At 37.2% G+C, this 18285-nt stretch overlaps 2 protein-coding genes across 5 annotated transcripts in view; both read right to left on the bottom strand.

Annotated features, from left to right (window-relative positions):
* The window catches only part of DIAPH2 (diaphanous related formin 2), an 886034-nt gene that overhangs the window by 665124 nt on the left and 202625 nt on the right, over positions 1-18285 (bottom strand). For all 4 annotated transcript variants that reach the window (XM_082609568.1, XM_082609566.1, XM_082609565.1 and 1 more), the window contains one exon: positions 7137-7276. In XM_082609568.1, coding sequence (XP_082465694.1) covers positions 7137-7276 — 140 coding nt within the window. The remainder of the gene's footprint in view (positions 1-7136; positions 7277-18285) is intronic.
* RPA4 (replication protein A4) lies at positions 3937-6402 on the bottom strand. Its single transcript, XM_082609569.1, has one exon. The coding sequence runs from the start codon at positions 5547-5549 to the stop codon at positions 4770-4772; it is 780 nt and encodes a 259-aa protein (XP_082465695.1). The 5' UTR covers positions 5550-6402; the 3' UTR covers positions 3937-4769.

Raw genomic sequence — 18285 nt, 5'->3', positions numbered from 1 at the left:
TCCCTTCCCAAGGACACGACTGACTCGATTAGAGATGGTCACCTGACCAGAGGTGTGGCCAGCATATAGGTGGGCCTGTAGGCTGAGGTGGCCTGGCATGAAAAGCTTTGCCAGAGCAGAAACAAATGGGGACCAGCATCTCCCCATTAAGAATTCTAAATGAGGAATACAGCGAAGGCCAGGTAGTTAATATCAGGAAAAGAAGCAGACTCATATAGAGTCCATGTTCACAATGAATAAATCAGGGAGAGGCACCATGAATTTCTGCTGTGGAGTTGAAAACTCATGACAAAAATAATCAGGCTCTAGGACTACCTTGGGATGTCAAGTGACCTTCCATATCGCCCTCCACGAAGCACAGCTATACGGCTGTTTCTAGAATTCCTGTGAAATTTCTAGCTCCTTCACTGCAACACGTTACATGGTCTCCCTGCTTCTACCCAGAGTTATCCTTTAAAAACCTAGGTCAGGTCAGGCCATTACTCTCCTCAAAACCCTCTTACAGCTTCCCAGCTCACTCAGAGTAAAAGCCAAAGTCCTACCAATGGCTCACAATTCTCTGCCTCCAGCCACACTGGCCTCTTTGACATTCCTGGAACAGGCCAAGCATTTGCTGCTGCTGCTGCTGCTGCTGCTGCTTCCTGTTTCTAACAATGTTCTTCCTCCAGTGGACAACACAGCTCACTCTCACACTTCCTTTAGATCTCTGCTCGCATGTCACTAAAGTCAGGGAGGCCTTCACTGACCATGTGATATGAAATAGCAATATTCTGTCCCCAGGAAAGATCACAACCTGACATTTTATGTATGTATGTATGTATGTATGTATGTATGTATGTATGTATGTGTGTGTGTATATATAAATACAGATATTTTTTAATTGTCTGACTTCTTTTACTAGAATGTAAGCTCCCTATGCAGGCCCCATATGGACAAGGGGAATTTGTTATTCCTTTCTGGGATATCCAACTGCTATATAAAAACAAACTACATAATATTAAGTGCTATTCATTGAACTGCTCCAACCTAAGGTATTACCAAAAAACAAACAAACAAAAAAATAGCAACTCTCAATAGTAAAATTAAAAAGCTTTCTTGATTTATCATATAATGGTAAATAGGAATAATATCACATGGATGGCATTTGAATTACTAGAGGTATCATCCATAATGTATAGAGCAAAGGAGTCCCAAATTTCTCTACAAAGAGCCATGAGGTCATACGAAGAAGACTTTTCAATGTAATGATATATATTCTTAAGATAGTACACTTCAAAAAATAAATGCATTGGTTTATAGAAGATGTAGACTTTCAGATGATTTTTTAATCAGTGAAAATGCAGGCTCAAAGGATGTTATAGTGCCATTAAACATTAATGAGTTATATGGCTAAGTTCTCTACAACTATAGTAAAAATAAATTTTGTTTCTTAAACTGGTAATGAATACAGAGGTGTTTTTATACTCTCTATACTTGTTGCTGAAATATTTCAGAGTGTTTTTTTAAAAATTCAAGTCAGGCAAATTTTAATGAAAGGAATAAAGTCAAAATATTTAGTATGTGACAAGAATGAAAGGAGGATATTTTAAAAGACTTTCCTTATTGTGAGGTAGTACAAAGAAGTGGATAAGGACACAGGATTGGAACCTTAGCTCTGACACTTACTAGCCATGTAACATTAAAATGGAGCAAATTACTTAACCTTTCTTAGCCTCAAGTTCCTCATCTATAAAATGAGAACAATATTAATACTAATCATAATGATTCCCTGGTTGTATGTGTGTATTTCAAGTTCTTAGAACATTTCCTGGGGGATAAAAAGTGGTATATATGTTAAGCGTTCCTTGCTATTATTTTTTAATGTTTTAAAGATGCCTGTAGGGCATCTGAGAAGACATTTGGAGATGGGGTCTGAACTTCAAGAGAAAGGTCTAAGCTGGAAATATAAATCGAGGTACAGGGACCTTGATTATAAATCACAGGGACACACACATACACATTCTCTCTCTCTCTCTTAGAACAGTGCCTAGCAGATAATAAGTACTATATAAATGTTAAAATATTAACTATTATTATTTTTGATAAGCATTTCATAAGTCAATTAAATTTAAGCTTATTAAAATTAAAGTTAACTCCTATTGCATATAGTAGGTGCTCACTAACGGTTTAATGACTAAAGAATTCTCAGTGGTTACCTTTTTTCATTCATCATTATGTGAATGGAAATTGTAAAAATACAATGTATAAGTTACTCAAAATATAAATCTAAATTTAGTAGGTAAAATAAAACAAGTACTAACAATTGTGATGACAGTATTAGCTTTGACTTGAAAACATTTTCAAATTTATTTATTCCGTTCATTTAGAATCAAGTTCAATATAAATGCATACATTTCTTATGCCTATGAGCCATAGAAAAACAACCCCCAGTGGCTTATAATTATCAATTATCAGGTTCCTCAGAGTTAAATGTCCCTGCTGAAAATAGTCAATGGTATTTCCCCAGGATTTCTATCTTATCCTCAAAGATTTGGCTCACATACAGGGCAGAACTGGAGAGGAAGGGGAGCACTGGCCAAATTTATTCACCATCTAAACAAAATTGAAAAAGAAGTCTGCATACCAAGTGGATGGTTTAAAAGGAATTTGAAAAATCTGGTACCCCTAACATGCACTAAATATGCATGTATGGCAATCTAGCAATTGTTTCTGCCTCAAAATGTTTGATTTTCATTCGCATTATAGCTAGACCTACTTAGTATTCTTCCATTGCAGTCCCTTACCTGCAGCAGAAACCCAGTAAAACACAAGAAGAATGGGGGGGGCGGTGCTAGGGTAATTAACAAAGCTAAAAAGTACCCCAAGTCATAAAGATAGAGGACAGTCCCCCTCAAAGGATGAGGCAGGAAGTGGGGGTGGTCCCTGGCCTTAAATTCGGGTATACATATAGCGTCAGTTCCCAGGCACAAAGGCAGCCACAAAAAGCTTCTTTGGCTCTAGGAATATTCCTAGAGTGAGGGGAAAGGTGACTACCCAGCCAACTGCCAATTGAATCAACTTGACAATTAGGAAAGTGACCTACGAAGTCATAAATATCAGATTTTAATCTCAGGCTTCCAGCATTTGTATAAGTAATACCACAAAAGAATATTATGTCTCTTAGACTATTTCTTTCCACACTGACATCTTGAGGAAGAAATATGCCCTCATCTGTCTCTCCTTCAGTATGATTTTCCCCAGGGCAGGCAACCTTTTCGACAAAGAGTAGTTCAGAATTTCTTATATTTATGAAGACTAGAATTTGGAAAGACGTCTGATAATTTAAATAACAAACACATTTATAGTATGTTAACCATTTGTGGTTTTCAAAAGAATGTCATTTATGACTTCTTTGCTTTTGAAGGGAAGAAAAGTTAAATTTATGCCTCAGGAAGCTTAAGCAAGAACTGTTGATAAGTATTCCTAAGAACTGGCAAAAAGAGGCCACATTCTAACAGTATGGATTGTTGGCTTTTAAGAGATTTTCTGTTTTTGCACCTTCTTTTTGTGATTGAGACAAGTAATGATTTTCTCTTCTACCTATCTGAATGTATATATTTTTTCTTTCCACTAATGTAACAGAGCTAGTAACTTGAAAGATACCATCTTCAGTGTATGTACAACTGAGTGCTTAGTGTGTTCAATTATTTAAAAGCCTCACATAAGTCATATAACCTATACTAAAATGTATTATTACAAATAGGATGTATGTTATTGATATCATATAGAGAAGAAAAAAATTATTCTGGATAATTACAATATTAATCTTCAAAAACAAAACTATAGGCTTTTCAAATGAATTTAGAAAAAAATCACACAGGGAGGTAAAGATTTGCAAAAATGCTTTAATAAAACGTTTAAATAAATTTTGGTTAAACTTGCAAAGTTTAATAAAATTCCTATTACTTTTTGTTTGTCTACCCTACAAGAATAAAACCTTCTTATACATAAAACAGAGCATTTAGTACTATAAATAATACATCAGAACATGAAACTTACATAAAGTCTGGTATCTGTGTACTATGCAACTACAAGAGATTGTAATTTAATCCAAATATCTCCATATTGTATTTGAAACAATCATTAATCATATTTTAAGAAAAAAAGTCAAAGCTGACCCTCCCATTTAAACATAGTATAATCTTATCTTTTAAAAAACATAAACCTACAGTGTAAGAGCAAATCACTAAATGAACATTTGAACTGAGTGCCTGAATTCATAAACTGCTATCTTTAGCACATCTGAATTAATCAACTACTATATTTAGCAAGAGATACTAATATGACTATAATATGCTAAATCCAAACACAGAAAATAAGTCTAATGTAAAAACAACAGAATATTTTTTTGTCTCTTAACTGGCTCCTTGACTGCATCTACTTTCTCCTAATATGTAGGTATTTCAGAAGAAGAAGCTCCCATGCAACTAATAATTTTCAACTTTTTCTATACCTTTTCTCCCCCAAAATCATCTATCCAAGAGTGTTTTCATTTGCTTGCTGGTAAACTCTACAAAAAGGCCAATTTATCCATCGCCATCTCCCTCTGAGCTTCAAATATAGTTAGAAAAATAGAAAAGTTCAAAGCAGTTGGAAAAGCAGTGAAGTTCCAAAAGGATGCCAGTTCCAATCTTTTGTTTAAAGAAATCTACTTCCTAAAAGTCAAACAGTCAAACTCAGTCACAACTGGAGGCAGGGTCTTCAGAAAATGAAAAAAAGTTTTCAGTGCTTCAATCAGCAGATTTAAAATGCTCCCCATCCACAGTGGAGTAGATGTGGCCCTCGATGGTCAGATACTCAATGGCTTGATTGATGGTCCCGATGCTCAGGTTGCTAAGCTCGGTCTGGAGCTCACGAACGCTCTTGCCTTCCTGTCGAGGACACTCGTGAATCAAATGCAGCACCTCCTTCCGGATGAAGTCGGGGTGGTACTCGCTGTGCATCTGGGCCTCATCCATTTCTGAGGGAACAACAGGGACACTTTGCCCAGAGGCCGCTTTATCCAGCATCATGTGCGCGTTAACCGTTTCTAGAATATGTGTGGTGAACTCGTTCATGTCCTCCAGGACACGGATTTTCAACACCTCAAGGCTCTTCACCTCCGCAGAACATTTGAGGATACCTAACACTTTGGCGTATACTCCCACTGGAAGGAGAGTTATCCCCTGCTTTGCTCTATCTCTGCCGACCCACTGGCGGACGCTGATAGGCTTGGTGGTCATATCATCAATCTTGTAAAGAACGGAATTTGCAGCCGTCTCTGCCTGCCTGATTATCCCCACGATAGAGACTAGGGAAACCTCGATTCCCCTAATCGTGAAGACATTATCAATCACAGTGGAGGTGAGCAGCTGGTTTACACAACAAGGTATAATATCCTGGATTCGGGACCTGTATCGTATGGACTTAAAAGCAAGACCTACCCTGCCCTGAGACGGTGGGTCATTGCTTCCGACGGCTCCGCCTGCAGCAGAGATGTCGCCATAGCTCCCAAACCCATTCTTATTCATTTTAAGGGCAGCTCCGGCAGACGAGGAGGTGGTGTCTGGCTCCCGTCAGCAAGTTCCGCGAGTTCCACAGGCAGGCTACAACGGCTACAACGGCTACAATGGCATGCTGGGATTGTGACGACAAAAGCAGCCCCACGCAACTGTGGAGCCAATCACCCGCCAGGATGCAGCTGTCTCTAACCAATCAAGACCTGCCATCTTCTCACTTCGCCCCACAATTCTTTGGAGTTGTCGGGTGGCTGCTCCCCTACATCTTAAAGGACCCGCGTGTAATTTCAAACCTTTCCCGCTATCTTTATAAAAATGTATTTTTACTAGGTTCCCCCCAAACCCGGCTTCATTCCTAAATGTAACGACTTCTGTAGTCACTTCTGAAAGACTCATTTATTCAACTCACTCAACCACTCAACAGCAATTTTCAGAGAAATAAGTTCAGTATAGTTTTTGTGTGGAGGCGGCAGAGGCTGAAGCGGGGGAGAGGGGGAGGGGGGACGACACACCGCGTTTACTGTCCACCAGTAAACTTTTTCAAATCATTAAAACCAGAAGCATTCTGGAAAAAATGGCAAGACGGCCACCTCTGAATAATTATCGTATTCAAACGCAAGTCATATCTTACCATTACCTTTTTATATTTTTTATTGTAGAATTATGCTTTTCCAGTTATTCTGCCAAATGCATTATCGGTAAAAATAAATAGTATATTTCAATTTATACATAAATTCAAATGAAACAACTGAGCTCTAAATTATTTTCAAGGCTCTGTGGATAGGTCGGGGAAGTACAAATCCCATCATATATTAGGAAAAACAAGAATAAAATCAAAATATGGTTTCTATATACTCTTATCCAGTCATTTCTGAACTTAATATTTTAGTAATTATGTAAGTAGATCCCAGAATATTTTCATATTACACTGAAAATCTATTTTTCCCTATAAAAACATTTTATTTGGGGTGTAATTAACTGAAAAGCTTTTTATAGTTAATAAAAGAACATCAGTTATTGGAATCCACCATTGGCAAGAACTTCTTCCTTAAAAATCCTCTGTACCTAGGTAATAGCCTAAATGTGTAGATTTTTGAGGAGTTTATTAATATTTTCTTACTTACTTTATTGGTTAAAATTAACTAATTTTGCTATCCCAAACTACAGAAATGTGTGAATGACATATCTAAAACTTGTAGAATACAAAACTATATTTACTTATCACGTTAAAAAGGAAAAATATCATAGAGCCAATGTACTTAATTTATTTTATAAATAAATAGATAATAATTGTTATCCGAGTACAGATTTTCATATAAATGTGGATGTTTAACTTCTGGACCCATATTTTACATAATAAAAGAGGACCTAACCATCCAACTAATATTTGTATTCTTAAAATTGCATGTTATTAGAGATCAGATTAGCTATATATTTTTAAATGTTTACAAACTCATAATTAGACATTGTTGTTTTACTAACTAACATCAGACTTCTGGTCAGAAAAATGTGAGGTTTACATGACGTGAGTGATTACAGTCCCAACAATTATATACAGTACAAATTGTATGAATCATACCAAAACAAAAAAGCACCTACCTGACAGGATTGCTGGTTAAAGAAACCCTCAGAGATTCTAGGCAATTAAGAAGTTTCTCATCTGAAATACCAGATCGTAATTCATGAACATATTCTTGTGAAGACAGAGTGCATTCATGTTTGCTGTTTTTCAGCCCTCCCTATTAAAAAAAAAGATATTATTTTAGACAAACAACAGGGTTTTTTTAACATTTAAAATACAATAATGCATAGAATATGCAAATATTTTACCGTATAAAAATATGTACAGAGTGCCAGGTGCTTAAAAACTTTTGGTCATAAAACTCACGTGGTAAAATCATGTTGTATATATCTCAACACTCTCCTCAGCCTCATTTAAAGGAAAATTACACTGATGGTACTCATAACCTGAACAGAATATGGACTTCAGTAGCATAAAGTATCACAGACAGGGATGCTAAAATTTACAATCCAGGCATTAGGATTAACATTAGCTGGTCCTCCTTAACCCACAGGATGAGCACTTAGAAGTCATCTTATTAATTTTCCTAGTTATTTATATTCTATTCTACAAAATACAGTGAACAAAATTTAATGCAAAACATTATACATAACCCAAATCTACTGAAATATGTCAGAATATCACCCTATCTGAAAACCAAGTGAAAATGTTTATTAAAATGCAAAACAATATAGTCTCCAATTAGCATGTTAGTTAACAAATTAGTGTAAAGCATTCACCAATTCCTAACTATTCTTTCCTAACTATGTTAATCCCATGCTGTAGTAATCTTAAAAAGCCATTAAATGAATTTATCTGATAGCGACTAGTTTTTAGCTTAATTTCCAATATTCATGGGGTTATTACTAGAACTCATTATCTCATCACAGCTCCTTAGCTTCATCACCTTGCCATAACTATGTAAGTAGTTTGGGGAACAGGCTGGGAGGAAAACATCATCAACACATTCATTGTACTAATAACTCATAGTTTCACATTCCAGATCTACATAATCATAACTGCCCCTTTCCTGTATTACAAATGTATCCCCCTGAATTAAAACCCTAGCTTGAGTCCCATTTTGTAAGTTCATATGAATTACACTCAGTTTCTGCTAAGTATCTAAGCTAGAAGAAGGAAAGCAATTTTTTTTCCAATTTGACAGAAGTTATATCATTAGAGGATATAGAGTTTAAAAAAAACCAATATGTTAATAATGAGAAATAGATTCCCTAGCGTTTCATACTATTTGGCTTTTTATTGAGAATGCCTCCTGCTATAGAAATTGTCAATCATTCTTAATGTCTGAACTTGTAAAAATTCCATTAAACAGTAAATGTTTAAAGTCTGATAAAGTCTTCTGTACAGGAACTCTGTTCCCTTGTACCACTGTGACACTATCACTACTATAGCACTTAAGACACTGGGGCAAAGGTCATTATGTGTGTCTCTTTCTCTTCCAGACTGGGAACTCCATGTATGCCAAGTATCTAACACAGTGATGGGGTTTAGTGAGCCTCCACAGAAGTGTGCTGTTATTGAATCTGTCCATAACAATTACAGAATAAGGAATACAATTTCATACTTTTTGCTCCCATATATTGTGTAATGGCCACAGACTTGATTTTTCTTGGTTTAGTAGGATATATAGTAGATGTTCAGAAAGTCTACTGAATGAATCACCACACAGATGGCACAGTAAGTAAAACCATCATCGTGAAATCATTTCCACATTTCTATAACTTATTTACCCATCTCTTAAGGCTACAGATCCAAAAGGAATAAAAAACATTTATAGTATAAAATTTTGCAGATCTGCTGTCACTTTCACTTTCATATGATCCTCAAACTTATTTTCTTAATTAATGGATGACAAGGCCATACTGACTCCCCTGGAGGCTTATATATAGGGCTTATTCCTGTAGAATGACCTTTGTATTTGCTGTTTTCTCTGCCTGGAAGACTCTTACCTCTGACCTCTCCATTGCTGGTTCTCATCATTTAAGTCTCGGCCCAACAGTCTTATATAAGTTTATGACGTTTAGCACTTTACTTGTTTACTGTGTCCTCCTCATTAAAACATAGGTTCCACAAATCAGGAAACTTGCCTATTTTGTTCACTACTGTATCTCCAGATCTTAACACAGTACCTGGCACACAGTTAAGTACTCAGTATATATTTCTTGAATGAATGGTGGATCTATGAATGGTGAATAACCAAACAGGTGAATGAATGATGAGCTTCAATATGCCAAAGCTTTCAAATTCAGTTTAGTTTCACTTCAGAATATTACAGTCCTGAGACATTCCATTATAATATATTCAGATATGCTTGTATAGAACAGGTAAACTTAGACAGTATATGGTATGCTGGGGATGGCTCAAACTGCCACTGAGTATGAATCATGGCCCTTCACCTACCTTCTAGGTAATCTTTGATCAGACGACTGAATGGATCTCTATAAACCTGTTTGCTCATCTGTGACAAAGGGGTAATGAACACTGACCCTTCATATTTGTTATGAGGCTTAAGTAAAACAATGCATACCAAGTGCCAAAAACAGGCATTTCATATGTGTTGGCTCATAGACAGAGTAAGGTGCTCAGAAAATGTTAGATCCTTTCTTCTACATGGTTGTGCGTGAGATATTCTTTATGGAACAATTGGGCCAGCCTATCACCTTGGGACTCACCCCTCCTCCAAGCCTTAGAAACTGCTTTAAATTATATGGTTGAGGATACTCTACAGTTATAAGGAATGGAATCAAACAATGTAATGGAGCAAGACAGAAGACATATAACTTTAGAGAACAAATGCCTTTTATCAAGCTTAGGAGGACTCTGTGGTTTTAACATAACCTCATATTTGAAAATTATGAAAACATGATAGCATGGAAAGGCTGGACTGGCCCTAAAAGACCAGCTGTTCTAATGCTCTCATTACATAAACAGAGAATCAAGTTGATTTCCCAAGTTCATGTAATTAGTGAGGTTGCAAGAATAAAACACTAACATTCTGGTCCTTGGGTTACTTCTTTTTTTTTTTTTACTGTATGTCACCTTTTCTCAATATTGAGTAAAAAATTAAAGCAACAAGTATTTAATTCTGAACTCTCTATTACAAAATGTCAAAGTATCTTCAGCAAAATCAATATGGTGCAGCATAATATTAAAGAAATCATCTAAAAACAAAACAGTGCAATAGATTAAACTAATTCTCACTGTATTTAATAGGGCTGTAATACAACAATGGTTTATTATTAACATCCTGTTCTGATACTGAACAAAGGAAACAACTAGATAATGGATGGATAATAATGGAAATTTTAATTAGCTGCTCTGTATGAGATTAATGAAAATTACCACTGTGCCCATTTGATCTTTAAAAAAAAATGCAAAGTTAGCAATTAGCATACATCATGCTCTTGCAAAGCTAGGTGAACAAAGAGCTTTCATAATCTGAAATGATTCCTTAATTTGAAAATCATTAGAATGGAGATACTTGCCAGGGTGACTGTGTTTGTACTATTCTAAAACACTACACAAAGAACCAAAAGAAATTTGGTCAGTTTAATAATCACAACCACCCTACTCTGATACAAAATGTTAGTATCAAAACCAAACATGCTTGAGGTTGGTTCAAGATGGTGGAGTAGAAGGACGTGCTCTCACTCCCTCTTGCAAGAGCAACAAAATCACAAATAACTGCTGAACGATCATCGACAGGAAGACAGTGCAACTCACCAAAAAAGATACCCCACACCGAAAGACAAAGGAGAAGCCAAAATGAGACGGTAGGAGGGGCGCAGTCACAATAAAATCAAACCCCATAACTACTGGGTGGGTGACTCACAAACTGGAGAACACTTATACCACAGAAGTTCACCCACTGGAGTGAAGGTTCTGAGGCCACCGTCAGGCTTCCCAACCTGGGGGTCCTGCAACAGGAGGAGGAATTCCTAGAGAATCAGACTTTGAAGGCTAGCGGGATTTGAATGCAGGACTTCAACAAGATTGGGGGAAACAGAGACTTCACTCTTGGAGGGCACACAAAAAGTAGTGTATGCATCAGAACCCAGGGGAAGGAGCAGTGGCCACATAGCAGACTGAACAAGACTTACCTGCTAGTGTTGGAGGGTCTCCTGCAGAGGTGGGGGGTGGCTGTAGCTCACCGTGAGGACAAGGAAACTGGCAGCAGAAATTGTGGAAAGTACTCCTTGGCATGAGCCCTCCCAGAGTCCACCATTAGCCCCAACAAAAGAGCCCGGGTAGGCTCCAGTGTTGGGTCACCTCAGGCCAAACAACCAACAGGGTGGGAACCCAGCCCCACCCATCAGCAGACAAGTGGATTAAAGTTTTACTGAGCTCTGCCCACCAGAGCAACAGCCAGCTCTACCCTCCACCAGTCCCTCCCATCAGTAAACTTGCTCAAGCCTCTTAGATAGCCTCATCCACCAGAGGGCAGACAGCAGAACCAAGAAGAACTACAATCTTGCAGCCTGTGGGAAAAAGACCCACATTCACAGAAAGACAGACAAGATGAAAAGGCAAAGGGCTACGTACCAAATGAACAAACAAGATAAAACCCCAGAAAAACAACTAAATGAAATGCAGATAGGCAGAATTCAGAATAATGATAGTGAAGATGATCCAGGCTGGCGGAAAAAGAATGGAGGCAAAGATCGAGAACATGCAAGAAATGTTTAACAAAGACCTAGAAGAACTAAAGAACAAACAGAGATGAATAATATAATAACTGAAATGAAAAATAAAATAGAAGGAATCAATAGCAGAATAACTGAGGCAGAAAAACAGATAAGTGACCTGGAAGACAGAATGATAGAACTCACTGCTGTGGAAAAGAATAAAGAAAAAAGAATGAAAAGAAATGAAGACAGCCTAAGCGACCTCTGGGACAACATTAAACATAACAACATTCAAATTATAGGGGTCCCAGAAGGAGAAAAGAGAGAGAAACAACCAGAGAAAATATTTGAAGAGATTATAGTCGAAAACTTCCCTAACATGGGAAAGGAAAGAGCCACCCAAGTCCACGAAGCGCAAAGAGTCCCACACAGGATAAACCCAAGGAAAAACACACCAAGACACATAGTAATCAAATTGGCAAAAATTAAAGACAAAGAAAAATTATTGAAAGCAGCAAGTGAAAAACAACAAATAACATACAAGGGAATTCCCATAAGGTTAACAGCTGATTTCTCAGCAGAAACTTTACAAGCCAGAAGGGAGTGGCATGACATATTTAAAGTGATGAAAGGGAAGAACCTACAACCAAGATTACTCTACCTGGCAAGGATCTCATTCAGATTCGATGGAGAAATCAAAAGCTTTACAGACAAGAAAAAGCTAAGGGAATTCAGCACCACCGAACCAGCTTTACAACAAATGCTTAAGGAACTTCTCTAAGTGGGAAACACAAGAGAAGAAAAGGACCTAGAAAAACCCAAAACAATTAAGAAAATGGTAACAGAAACCTGCATATTGATAATTACCTTAAATGTGACTGGATTAAATGCTCCAACCAAAAGACACAGGCTTGCTGAATGGATACAAAAACAAGACCCATATATATGCTGTCTACAAGAGACCCACTTCAGACCTAGGAACAACATACACACTGAAAGTGAGGTGATGGAAAAAGATATTACATGCAAATATAAATCAAAAGAAAGCTGTAGTAGTAATACTCATATCAGATGAAATAGACTTTAAAATAAAGGATGTTACAAGAGACAAGGAAGGATACTACATAATAATCAAGGGATCAATCCAAGAAGAAGATATAACAATTATAAATATATATCCTCCCAACATAGGAACACCTCAATACATAAGGCAACTGCAAACAGCTATAAAAGAGGAAATCAACAGTAACACAACAATAGTGGGGGACTTTAACACCTCACTTACACCAATGGACAGATCATCCAAACAGAAAATTAATAAGGAAACACAAGCTATAAATAACACAATAGATCAGAGAGATTTAATTGATATTTATAGGACATTCCATCCAAAAACAGCAGATCACACTTTCTTCACAAGTGCTCATGGAACATTCTCCAGGATAGATCACATCATGGGTCACAAATCAAGCCTCAGTAAATTTAAGAAAAATGAAATCACATCAAGAATCTTTTCTGACCACAACGCTATGAGATTAGAAATCAATTACAGGGAAAAAAACATCAAAACCACAACACATGGAGGCCAAACAATATGTTACTAAATAACCAAGAGATCACTGAAGAAATCAAAGAGGAAATAAAAAAATACCTAGAAACAAGTGACAATGAAAACACGACGATCCAAAACTTATGGGGACTCAGCAAAAGCAGTTGTAAGAGGGAAGTTTATAGCAATACAAGCCTACCTCAAGAAACAAGAAAAATCTCAAATAAACAATTTAAACCTACATGTAAAGGAACTAGAGAAAGAAGAACAAAGAAAACCCAAAGTTAGTAGAAGGAAAGAAATCATAAAGATCAGAACAGAAATAAATGAAATAGAAACAAAGAAAACAATAGCAAAGATCATTTAAACTAAAAGCTGGTTCTTTGAGAAGATAAACAAAATTGATAAACCATTAGCAAGACTCATCAAGAAAAAGAGACAGAGGGCTTCCCTGGTGGCGCAGTGGTGGAGAGTCCGCCTGCTGATGCAGGGGACATGGGTTCATGCCCCGGTCCGAGAAGATCCCACATGCCGTGGAGCGGCTAGGCCCATGAGCCATGGCTGCTGAGCCTGCGTGTCCAGAGCCTGTGCTCTGCAACGGGAGAGGCCACAACAGTGAGAGGCCCACATACTGCAAAAACTAAAAAGAAAAAGAGGGAGAGGACTCAAATCAACAGAATTAGAAATGAAAAAGGAGAAGTTACATCAGGCACCGCAGAAATACAAAGCATACTAAGAGACTACTACAGGCACCTCTATGCCAATAAAATGGACGACCTGGAAGAAAGGGACAAATTCTTAGAAAGGTATAACCTTCCAAGACTGAACCAGGAAGAAATAGAAAATATAAACAGAACAATCACAAGTAATGAAATTAAAACTGTGATTAAAAATCTTCCAACAAACAAAGGTCCAGGACCAGATGGCTTCACAGGCGAATTCTACCAAACATTTAGAAAAGAGCTAACACCCATCCTTCTCAAACTCTTCCAAAAAGTTGCGGAGGAAGGAACACTCCCAAACTCATTCTACGAGGCCACCATCACCCTGATACCAAAACCAAAGACACTACAAAAAAATAAAACTACAGGCTAATATCACTGATGAATATACATGCAAAAATCCACAACAAAATACTAGCAAACAGAATCCAACCACACATTAAAAGGATCATACACCATGATCAAGTGGGATTTACGCCAGGGATGCAAGGATTCTTCAATATACACAAATCAATCAATGTGATACACCATACTAACAAATTGAAGAAGAAAAACCATATGATCATCTCAATAGATGCAGAAAAAGCTTTCGACAAAATTCAACACCCATTTATGATAAAAACTCTCTAGAAAGGGGGCGTAGAGGGAACCCACCTCAACATAATAAAGGCCATATACAACAAACCCACAGCAAACATCATTCTCAATGGTGAAAAACTGAAAGCATTTCCTCTAAGATCAGGAACAAGACAAGGATGTCCACTCTCACCACTATTATTCAACAGTTTTGGAAGTCCTAGCCACGGCAATCAGAGAAGAAAAAGAAATAAAAGTAATACAAATTGGAAAAGAAGAAGTAAAACTGTCACTGTTTGCAGAAGACATGATACTATACATAGAGAATCCTAAAGATGCCACCAGAAAACTACTAGGCCTAATCAATGAATCTGGTAAAGTTGCGGGATACAAAATTAATGCACAGGAATCTCTTGCATTCCTATACACTAAGGATGAAAAATCTGAAAGAGAAATTAAGGATACACTCCCATTTACCACTGCAACAAAAAGAATAAAATACCTAGGAATAAACCTACCTAGGGAGACAAAAGACCTGCATATAGAAAGCTATAAGATACTGATGAAAGAAATTAAAGATGATACAAACAGATGGAGAGATATACCATATTCTTGGATTGGAAGAATCAATATTGTGAAAATGACTATACTACACAAAGCAATCTACAGATTCAATGCAATCCCTATCAAATTACCAATAGCATTTTTTACAGAATTAGGAGAAGAAATCTTAAAATTTGAATGTAGACAAAAAAGACCCCAAATAGCCAAAGCAGTCTTGAGGGAAAACAACGGAGCCGGTTGAATCAGTCTCCCTGACTTCAGACTATACTACAAAGCTACAGTAATCAACACAATATGGTACTGGTACAAAAACAGAGATACAGATCAATGTAACAGGATATAAAGCCCAGAGAAAAACCCACACACCTATGGTCAACTAATCTACAACAAAGGAGGCAAGGATATTCAATGGAGAAAAGACAGTCTCTTCAATAAGTGGTGCTGGGAAAACTGGACAGCTACATGTAAAAGAATGAAATTAGAAAACTCCTTAACACCATACACAAAAATACACTCAAAATGGATTCGAGACCTAAATGTAAGAACGGGCACTATAAAACTCTTAGACAAAAACATAGGAAGAACACCCTTTGACATAAATCATAGCAGGATCTTTTTTGATCCAACTCCCAGAGTAATGGAAGTAAAAAGAAAAATAAACAAATGGGACCTAATGAAACTTAAAAGCTTTTGCAAAGCAAAGGACATTACAAACAAGACGAACAGATAACCCTCAGAATGGGAGAAGATATTTGGAAATGAATCAACAGACAAAGGATTAATCTCCAAAATATATAAACAGCTCATGCAGCTCAATATTAAAAAAACAAACAACCCAATCCAAAAATGAGCAGGAGACCTAAATAGACATTTCTCCAAAGAAGACATACGAATGGTCAAGAAGCACATGAAAAGGTGCTCAACATCATTAATTATTAGAGAAATGCAAATCAAAACTATAATTAGGTATTACCTCACTCCAGTCAGAATGGGCATCATCAGAAAATCTGCAAACAACAAATGCTGGAGAGGGTGTGGAGAAAAGGGAACCCTCTTGCACTGTTGGTGAGAATGTAAATTGATACAACCACTATGGAGAACAGTATGGAGGTTCCTTAAAAAAACTAAAATTTGGGCTTCCCTGGTGGCACAGTGGTTGAGAGTCCACCTGCCGATGCAGGGGACACAGGTTTGTGCCCGGGTCTGGGAAGATCCCACATACCACGGAGCGGCTGGGCCCATGAGCCATGGCCGCTGAGCCTGCGCATCCAGAGCCTGTGCTCCACAACGGGAGAGGCCACAGCAGTGAGAGGCCTGCGTACTGTTAAAAAAATAAATAAATAAAAATAAAAATAGAATTACCACATGACCCAGCAATCCCTCTACTGGGCATATATCTAGAGAAAACCATAATCCAAAAAGACACAGGCACCTCAGTGTTCACTGCAACACTATTTACAGTAACTAGGTCATGGAAGCAACCTAAATGTCCATCAACAGACGAATGGATAAGGAAGATGTGGTACATATAGAGAATGGAATATTACTCAGCCATAAAAAGGATCGATATTGGGTCATTTGTAGAGACGTGGATGAATCTAGAGACTGTCATACAGAGTGAATTAAGTCAGAAAGAGAAAAACAAATATCGTATATTAACGCTTATATGTGGAACCTAGAAAAATGGTACAGATGAACCAGTTTGCAGGGCAGAAATTGAGACACAGATGTAGAGAACAGACGTATGGACACCAGGAAGCAAAAGTGGCAGAGGGTGGTGGTGGTGCTGTGATGAATTGGGAGATTGGGATTGACATATACACACTAATATGTATAGAATGGATAACAAATAAAACCCGCTGTACAAAAAAATAAATAAAATGAAATTCAAAAAAATATATTAGTGTCAATAAAAAAGTTGTTAGTATGGTAAAGGGAAAAGAACAAAGATCTCAAATCAACAACCTACGTTTACAACTAAGGAAATAGAAAAAAATATAGATAGTTAAACCTACAGCAAGCAGAATAAAGGAAGTAATAAAGATTAGAAAGGAGAGAATCAAAATAGAAAATAGAATTATCTATTCTTTTCATAGAGATTATCAATGAAATCAAAAGTTGGTTCTTAGAAAAGATCAAAATTAACAAACTTTTAGCTAGAATTACTAAGAAAAAAAAGAGAGAAGACTTAAACAACTGAAATCAGAAATGGAAGTGGGGACATAAAGACTGACCTTACATGAGTAAAAAAGATTGTAAGAGAATACTGGGAATAACTGCATGCCAACAAATGGGATAACCTAGATGAAATGGAAAACTCCTAGAAACATACAAATTACCAAAACTGGCTTAAGAGGCAATAGAAAATCTCAGCAGACCATCAACAAGTAAAAAGATTGCATCAGTAATTTAAAAAAATTTCCAGTAAAGAAAAGTCCCGAACAAGATGGTTTCAATAGTGAATTCTGGGCTTCCCTGGTGGCACAGTGATTGAGAGTCCACCTGCCGATGCAGGGGACACGGGTTTGTGCCCCGGTCCAGGAAGATCCCACATGCCTCGGAGCAGCTAGGCCCGTGAGCCATGGCCGCTGAGCCCATGTGTCCAGAGCCTGTGCTCCACAATGGGAGAGTCCACAACAGTGAGAGGCCCGTGTACCACAAAAAAATAAAAATAAAAAAAAATGTAGTGAATTCTATGAAACTCTAAAGAAGAATTAATACAAATTCTTCTCAAACTCTTCCAAGAAACAGAAGAGGAGGGAACTCTTCCTTACTCATTCTACAGAGCCAGTATTACCTTGATGCCAAATCCAGACAAAGACACCACAGGAAAGAAAACTATAGACCAGTATATAAATATAGATATAAAAACTCTCAACAAAATAGTAGCAAACTGAATTCAACAGCATATTTAATAAGGACTGTACACCATAACTAAGTGGGAATTGGCTTTTTTCACTCAGCATAGCTCCTTGGAGATTCATCCCAGTTGTCAAATTGATGACTCTTTCCTTTTTATTGCTGAGTAGTATTCTGTGGCATCGGCATACCACTGTTTGTTTAACCATTTATCCATTGAATGACAGTTGTTTCTAATTTTTTTAGTTATTATGAACAAAGTTGTTATCAA

Source organism: Mesoplodon mirus, assembly GCF_964341445.2.
Source record: "Mesoplodon mirus genome assembly, chromosome: X".
NCBI classification, from domain to species: Eukaryota; Metazoa; Chordata; class Mammalia; order Artiodactyla; family Ziphiidae; genus Mesoplodon; species Mesoplodon mirus.
This window is presented reverse-complemented; position numbering and strand designations above follow the sequence as displayed.